The 8,951-nt window shown below is 34.9% G+C and overlaps 1 protein-coding gene across 2 annotated transcripts in view; it reads left to right on the top strand.

Moving 5' to 3' along the window:
• LOC125670912 (histone chaperone asf1b-B-like) overlaps positions 1–8,930 on the top strand; it is an 11,809-nt gene extending 2,879 nt beyond the window's left edge. For both annotated transcript variants that reach the window (XM_048906343.2, XM_048906344.2), the window contains 3 exons: positions 2,433–2,548; positions 5,265–5,441; positions 7,542–8,930. In XM_048906343.2, the coding sequence (XP_048762300.1) occupies positions 2,433–2,548; positions 5,265–5,441; positions 7,542–7,754 (506 nt within the window). In that variant the 3' untranslated portion in view covers positions 7,755–8,930. The remainder of the gene's footprint in view (positions 1–2,432; positions 2,549–5,264; positions 5,442–7,541) is intronic.
• The last annotated feature ends 21 nt before the right edge of the window (positions 8,931–8,951 follow it).

The following is an 8,951-nucleotide window of genomic DNA, read 5'->3' as shown; positions in this document are numbered from 1 at the left end:
GGGGTCGGATGGGGCCACAATAGGGGGTCAAAGTTTTTTTTTGTTTTTGTTTTTTGTTTTGTTTTTTGTTGTTGTTTTTTTTTTTATATAGTGCAGATTCAAGTTCGTTAAAATCATGGACCCCGGAGATTGAATGGGGCCTCAAGGGGGGCATAAAAGTTTTACATAAAAATTTATAGGAAAAATCTTTTAAAATCAACTTCTCAAGAACCACTGAGCCAGAAAAGCTGAGATTTATATGAAAGCTTCCTTATATAGTGCAGATTATAAATTGCTAAGCTCATGGCCCCCCGGGGGTCGGATGGGGCCACAATAGGGGGTCAAAGTTTTACATACAAATATATAGGAAAAATCTTTAAAAATCTTCTTCCCAGAACCACTAAGCCAGAAAAGCTGAGATTTATATGAAAGCTTTCTGATATAGTGCAGATTCAGGTTTGTTGAAATCATGCCCCCCTGGAGTAGGATGGGGCCACAATAGGGGATCAAAGTTTTACATACAAATATATAGGGAAAATCTTTAAAAATCTTCTTCTCAAGAACCATTGGGCCAAAGAAGTTCATATTTACATGAAAGCTTTCTGACATAGTGTAGATTCAAGTTTGCAAAAACCATGGCCTCCAGGGGTAGGTTTGGGGCCATAATAGGGACTACGGTTTTACATGCAAATAGATATGGAAAATCTTCTGATATGGACCAAGGTGACTCAGGTGAGCGATGTGGCCCATGGGCCTCTTGTTTTTAATTCTGACGTTTTCGGGATTCCATAGGATCTCCGTAATGGTGCAAAATAATTTTATGAATAACCGATAATAAACTCTGTGTATTAGTCCCAAATGTTGTTTACACCAAAAGGAGTACCAACTTTGTGCTCGGGCATGTCTAATAAAGGTGTTTTTCATTAAATATAATGTACAGCATGTAAAATTCTTCGTCTGCTCCGCCATGCTTTTTATCGCGAGATCTCGTAGGTGGATCTACTGAAAAACCTAAACATTGACAATCAGCGCGAAAATGTAGTTACTCGAGCCACTTCGACAAAGAAAGGAAAATCATATTGTTGCAGAAAGAATTTACACTCTGCTGTTCGGTTTTTAACTTGATATTAAATTCAAACCTTTTCAATACCGACGAAATAGCTTTTGCCTCCATACTTGTCCATTGATGTAAATACTACCTTATATGGCATATGCAAATGACTTGACAATCGGAAGTTTATACTTCAGTACATCAAACATGGCGCACAAATATGAATCGAGAAATTGGAATTTATTGAAATTGTTGAAAACGGTAGAATAGAGCCTCACAAATCTTAAGATGCAGGTTGTAAATTTATATATTGACTAAGAAACATAGAATATCATTTTATTTACGTAAAGAAAGTCAGGAAATGTTTAGAATGAGTGCAAATGTTGCGGGAGTGAATCACTCCCGCATTTGCACCATTATGGAGATCCTAAGGAGTTGTAGCCCTCTCCCTAAAAAAAAAAAAATCAGAGAGGGCTACATTATTGCAGCTATTATTTATATTCCTTTCTGTACAAATTAAGGTGCATGTATCTGGTGTAAAGCAAAACTTTAAGCAAATGATAATAATATTTATTTATATAGCGCCCTATATGACTATAAATAACCACTCTAAAGCGCTGCACACAATAAAAATGATACAGCATGTTATAAACATAGTAAAAGGAAATTATAATAGCACTAAGACAGATAATATCAAAACAATGCTAGAAAAACAGCAATAATGTAAAGTAAAATTACTTAAAATATACTTAATGCCACACATGACATGGTGATTTCCCTAACTGGAACCCTGAACAGAAAAACACAAATTTCAATATGTGCAGATCTAAGACATGTTGCAGTGACTGACACCATATTTTTTTCAACATTTTTGTTACCAAGCTGTATGTGTAAGAGTTCGATTGGAAATTCTGAACTACAAATGTATGAATGGTGCAATGATAAACTGAGACAATATTTCAATGTTAAATGCACATTGCTCCGTTTCACGATATTTATAGCTGATATCTAGGATTGAATCATTCCATTCCAGTTTTATTGGTATGATTAAAAAATGTCTCCAAGGAAAAAGGAAATTAGCAATGCTTATTAATAAAAAATAAAAAAATTGAGAGCATTTTGGGTTTTTCGCAAAGGGTAACTGAAAACTAGTTTCAAAAATCACTACTAAAACTAAAACCTGATCTTAATAAGCATGTTAACAGGATTTTGCTGTACAAGCAAACTGTGTTTTACTGATGTAAGTAATAGATTTGTTTATACTTGTGAAAGGTTACATCTTTTGCACTTAAAAATCCTGTTGTTACCTGAATATTGTGATGGGTATCGCATTTCCAGATCAGTGTACAAATGAACATGGTGAATGTGTTAGTAATTTTTTAATCCTTCAATAATATTTCAGATTTGGAATGGAAAATTATCTATGTTGGGGCAGCTGAGAGTGAAGAATATGATCAGACATTAGATTCCGTTTTAGTTGGCCCAGTTCCAGCGGGAAAGCACATGTTTGTTTTCCAAGTAAGCTTATTTTGTCAAATCAACTGTCTTGCTGTGGTTTCACTTGGATTTTATTTTTCTGTTTCAATAGACATACTGTCTTCTATTGATATATCAGTCTGCGAAATTAGCAGTAGTTCGAACGCCCGCGGCCAGTGATTTTCCTGTCGGACTTGTAAAATCCACTTGGCAACAAGTCCGACTGGCTTGTAAAAAAAAATTTACCCGTTGGAGTTTTAATTTGACAATCAGAAGTAAATAAATATTACGCACATGCTCAAGTCATAGAATTAGAATAACTCGCCGCAAACAAAGTCATTCGTCCCATTAATTACGCATCTTCACTCGGTCTGTTCCGGATTTGTTTTGAAAAATATTCAGATTTCGCATTCGTATAATTTACTTTCATTTTTCGGGTAAGTGAAATTGAGTTCGGGCATGTGGATTTCCTGCAAATGGTTGCCCGAATGGCTTGTGGTTTGCAAATCTTAATATCATTGACTGATATATGATAATGTATACAAGTAGGGCTGCAACGGGTACCCGAAATAACTGAAAACCGCGGGTCGTGTTGTTCGGGTCGGGTTCGGTTCCATTTTCCCGTATTTCGGTTCGGGTTTGGTTTTTAAAATAGAATCATTATGTCGTCAAAATCCTGAAAGGTGGCTGTATTTTGATCAATTGTTAAATGATGGCATTGTGGACAAAACTGTAAATAATGACAGTATATGTAAGATATGTCAGACACATTGATAATACGCCACAGGATCAACATCGTCAATGACAAAACATTGAAAGCAAGGAATGGAAATGAGTAGAAGTGACAATGCTGTTTCTAGCACCATGGATGTCGAGTCTAAACCGTCCATGTCCCCGAGTAATTATTGTGACAAAATACAATAAAAGTTTTTGATTTTAACTGTATATTAGATTCTTAAAATAGTTATATAGACCCGAACCGAAATACCCGAAGTAAAAAATTTAGAACCGACCCGAAATTTTTTGGAACCGTGACAGCCCTATGTACAAGTTTAGCTATCTTGCTAATGTTTATTATTATTTATATTAACATTCTTCACAAAAACGTTTAAAACTTAATGGCCCACTGTGAAATTTACCCACCCCCAATTTGTTTATCACATCATGATGGGATGTATTGTACAATACTTGTACAAATAATTTACTGAAACTTTATCAATATGATTATTACTCATATCGTACATGGTCTGTGATCATATTTAATAGCATGTTGTTTTAAATTATTACTATACTGGGAAAACTCATTGAAATCAGTTTGTTAAATTTGTATGTACCCATTTAAATGGGAAAAATAGCATCAAACTAGAATAAATTTGGAATTTTCTTTCATATCAGCAAATGACATTTGTTTGAAAATTAACACTGAATAAACCATATTTTAAAGAATAAAAAAATACTCATTCTGTACTATTTTAGAAACAAATGCCATTTTAATGAGCCCTAATCTCTATTTTTAAAAAATTAGTGAACTCTTAATAACGTTTCATAAAAACAAATTCAGAGTCTCTTATTACAAAGATGTTGCAGTTTGCAGGGATCGAAATTAACTTTTTTCACCACTAGCAAATTTTAGCTAGTGGATTATTTTCCAACTAGCAAAATTGAGCTTTTACTAGCATTTTTCAATCGATTACTGTTTTACATGAATTTAAGAAAACAAGCATGTCTCTTTATCAAAATTTTGGGAAAATCTTTTAAAATCTCCTTTAAAGTGCAATAATAAAAATAAGATTGCAAATTCTTTCATTTAAAATTCAATGAATTATCAGACAACATACATGGTGCGGATCATAGGGTACACTTGTGCGGCGTACTCGCTGTCCAGAGATCTACCACCTATTTACAGCATCATGTGGATTGAAATCTTGAAGACTGTTTGCGCCAATTTAAACTATATGTTCAAAACTTTTGGAAATTTCATCTAAAAAAAATTCTAGTTGAAAAGAAAACCCCGTGAACTCGAAGTGTTTGACTATAGAGTACAGAAGGACACCGCGTGAAACGTTGACACACTGTCATGTGTTGTTTTATGTAGACACGGACGAGATCAATATGCTTACTATTTAAATCAGACGTCTCTGAGACGTCCGAAGTGTGTATGAAGTAGGCCATCTTCGACATCACTGACTGAGATGACCTTGGCCTTAGTTATTTATTCGATCCACGTTTACTTTTTCAATACTTGTATATTCATTCTGTAAAGCGTTTCTATGCACAAGACAAAATTATTGTAAACTTCAAAGTACAGCCAATAAACCGAGGAAATCCGGGGAAAAAATCGGGGGGGGGTTTTCACGCGCAAAAAGTGGCGATCACTTGTGATTTTTTACTCGCAAATTCAAGTTTTAACTCACATTTAGCGAGTATTTCCCCTTAATTTCGTTCCCTGGTTTGTTACTGGGCATTTTTTATAGCACAAAAAGGGGGGGGGGGGTGATAGTATTTGGCATTGGGAATGGTACCATTATACAAAAGATAAAACGCTGCTTTTGGATTACTTTGTTTCTATCATTTAACTGTTCATCCATCACATCCTTCAATTTAGTAATTATAAGATATGGAACTTTTGATTTTTGGCATGTGTAAGTGATTTCATTTCTCTAGCTTGCAACACATGTAATGTTGACATGTATTAATTGAAATATCACATATGTTGATTGTACAATATCTATACACTAAACTTGTTTTGACTTTGTAGGCTGGGCCACCAAACACAGAGAAGATCCCGGTAGAGGACGCAGTGGGGGTGACCGTCGTGTTACTAACGTGCTCGTACCGCAGCAAGGAATTTATACGTGTAGGGTACTATGTCAACAATGAATATTCTGACCCCGAGTTCAAAGAAAACCCACCAAATTCACCACAGTATGACAAGGTAATGCTATACAAAAACACTGATAAAATATTGTCTATTACATTTTATTTGCAAAAATATTATTTATGTATAATTTTGTGAGATTAATAATTCTTGAAAATTTTGTTCTCGTGCATAAACTCATAAATGACTTAAGGGCTATTCCAGCAAAAAACGTATGGGGGGGAGGGACGGCAGCAGATATTTTTTTGGATGGGTGGGGGTGATTTGGGAAAATATATTTGTATGGGTGGTTGTCTTCCAGGTTAAATAAAAAACATGGGTGCCTGTGAATTTTGATAAAAATGAAAACGTATCACGCTACGTTTCTATTATTACAAAAGAAGAAGAAAAGCGGAGCCATTCTACATTAACTTAAGTACGGAAAAAAGATTGATAAATGGGCAGATAACTCAATGTTACCGTAAAACTTTCCCCTCCAAGGTGTTACCCAACGTATTGTACCTGTCCTAAACTACCACCTGTCTAATGCAACCAACGATCATGAGTTTTACAACCTTTTCGTGTAATTTCACCTTTATGAAACGACTGTACATTTTTTCGATTACAACGCGATTCCTACTTTCGATTTCAGTCGAGCATGACTATTCTGGGAATTATCACCCCTAACACTTTCGTTTTAAAATGCGCAGGTAACAGTTCGGCGGTGATCTTGTTTAATCGTCACTCTGAATCAATTATTATACCCAAGCTATCAATTTGTTAACGTGTAATTAACATGCAGCGTTGTGTGAGGTTAATTACCAAAACCCGAGTTGTTGTTTAATTAACAAAATCAAGGATCAGGGAATCACCGTTGTTTCCGAAGGTGTGAATTTCGAGAGACTTTGAGATGTGTGGGGTAATTCGGATATGAAATCTCCCACCTGGTATACCATTACGTTTAACAGAGTGGAAAATTTGCCTGATTGCGATATAAATCGGGTAAATATTATGCTTGGGACTGAAATTTTAAATGGAATATTCGCGAGTTTCCCGTAGGCCTACGAGAGATTGTAGGGGGGAAAGTCAAAGGAAAAAAGTCACAATCTATATGCATACACTTTGTAATTTAGGGAAATATCTATGTCTAGCACTTAAGTTGCGAGAAAACCTAACTCTTTGAAAAGTTCTTCTCCGTTGCTTGCTTGAATTTGTACACCACTATACAATGCCATTTTATGTATACATATTGTAACTGATGTAATAAGACACATGTCTTTTAAAAGCAATAAAGAGAGTAACAATATATGTGAATTTAAATTAAAAGTGGTATAATATATTCATATTTTATTTAGTTATATATCATTTAAAAAAACCAACTTCTTGTTATTTCAACTGTGCAATTAACAAGCACCCAGATCATGACATGAGTAAAAAGGACATGCACATCTAGTCCAGAAATGATATGACAATATCCCACATCATTAGTGAAATTGTTCGTTTATAATAAGCAAACAGAGCTTAGGTTTCTACAACTCGCATGTTTCCAGAGTATACAAAATTAATTGAATTTTTTCTTTCATTTTATATGCTGAGATCATCCTTTTTTTTCTCCCTACCAAAATTGCATTGGAAACCAAAATATGTAATTTTTTCTGCAATGGTGCATGTCTGCATGTTCTCCTGATGAAACAACAAAGAAAGACATTTTATTGTTTATATTTTTTGCATTTTTAAAAATATAAACTAGAATTAAGTTGTAAAATATCATATGGTTGATCCATTTGTTACGTTAAATGAAAGTATTGAATTGTATGGGTGGTGGTGGCAGGGGAGAATCTAATTGTATGGGTGGTGGTAGCAGAGGAAAATTTAATTGTATGGGTGGCTGTCTTAAAAATAAAGTGCCTTCCCTCCCCCCCCATATTTTTTTTGCTGGAATAGCCCTAAGCAATAAATAATGATTCTCAAAAGTTATGTCATGTGAATAGATACATCATTGTATTTTTGTGGAAATAATGTCTTGTGAAATAAAAGGGATCTACAGCAGGGAGGGAAGGTTCTGACATATACTCAAAATTTTATTTCATTAATACTATTAGTACTTTTTATGATATGGAGAAAAACAACAAACTTATAACCAGAGTGGGTTGAACATTTTTATGTTATATATTATAGGTGGAACGAAATATCCTTGCTACAAATCCTCGAGTGACAAGGTTTAAAATAGATTGGGATGACACCCAAAGGACAGATTCCGAAAATGTGCCCCCTGTAAACAACACTGAATCCGAGTCCAATCAGATGAAGGAGGCCATACCCGCAGGCAGCAGTAAACCGCTCGCTTCTGTGTTCAGTACAGAAAGCAACAGCAACATGGAGGTTAACTGATACAAAGTCCAAAAAAGTCATAGGTCATCTCTATCATCGTGGCAGCACCCGCTGAATTCATTCAACCGCAGCAGCTACTTATTTATTCATGACAAAATGCTTTCATGTCTTACATTTAAGTTTCATTACAGTTGTTGTATAGTCTTTTGTTTTTTGGGGGAAAGTATAACTTAAATAGTTTAAGAAGGCAAGGGATGTGTAGTGTTTGACTAGGGACTGGGAGAACTGTATGTAAGCAGTATTGTGTAGATACTGATACACCATCAGAGAGAGGCTCAAGTTGATATGTGTTGTGAATTTCTGAGATAGGTCTTCGTATTACTGTGGTATTAAACTGTTTCAAATATAATACTATACTGAGTAGTTTTATGTAGTCTAACAGCATCCATTAGACCATTATGGTATGTAGAGAGAGATTATGTTGTTTGTGGTCCCCCCCTCCTCCAACTTTGTTAATTTTTAATTTTTTTTTTGGGGACATCTTGTGCCATTGGGAGGATGCAACCCCATATTTTGGTAGGAAAAAGTATACCTTTTATGTGACAGCAGCAACCCCCCCCCCCCCCTTTTTTTTTCTGAATTCACCCCAAATATGAAGTGCTATGTTTATGCACCCAGAATTTTGGTCCATCTCTTTGTCTTCAACTTTGACCTTGGTCACAACTTTAAATGGAGACTGATAAGGTTAAGGTCAAATTTGCCAAACTTGAATGTTGACCAAGCATGGGTGGCATTATGATTTCATTAAACACATTTAGTTTAAGACAACCAGTTCAGAAACTGAATAGCTTGTTATTTTTGAAAAGTCACACAATTAGAAAAGGAACTTGTGCAGTAATACATGCATGTAATTGTAGTTACCCATTGTAACATTTATTCAAACATTACTGTCACCATACCCATCTAGCTGTCCATGCACAGTGTATTAATTTGAGTGTTTTGAATTTGGGACATTTTGTGCTTTGTGTAACAAGTTCAGTCTGTATATACGTCAAAGAACCATTCATCATGTAAACATGAATTTTTGAAACATGTACCTAACTATAATGAAAAGCCCATGCAATAGTGTTTAATTTTTTGTACTTCAGAAATAAGTGTTCTGATCTCATGGTTGCTCATATTTTTTATGCTGTTTCAGTGTGAGAAGTTTATATGTAATAAACATCTGTGAATGATTTGCTTGTGTTTTGATGAATG

The sequence above is a fragment of the Ostrea edulis genome, chromosome 4, assembly GCF_947568905.1.
Source record: "Ostrea edulis chromosome 4, xbOstEdul1.1, whole genome shotgun sequence".
Taxonomy (NCBI): Eukaryota; Metazoa; Mollusca; class Bivalvia; order Ostreida; family Ostreidae; genus Ostrea; species Ostrea edulis.
Note: the sequence above shows the minus strand (reverse complement) of the source record. Positions and strands in the feature narration are given on the sequence as shown.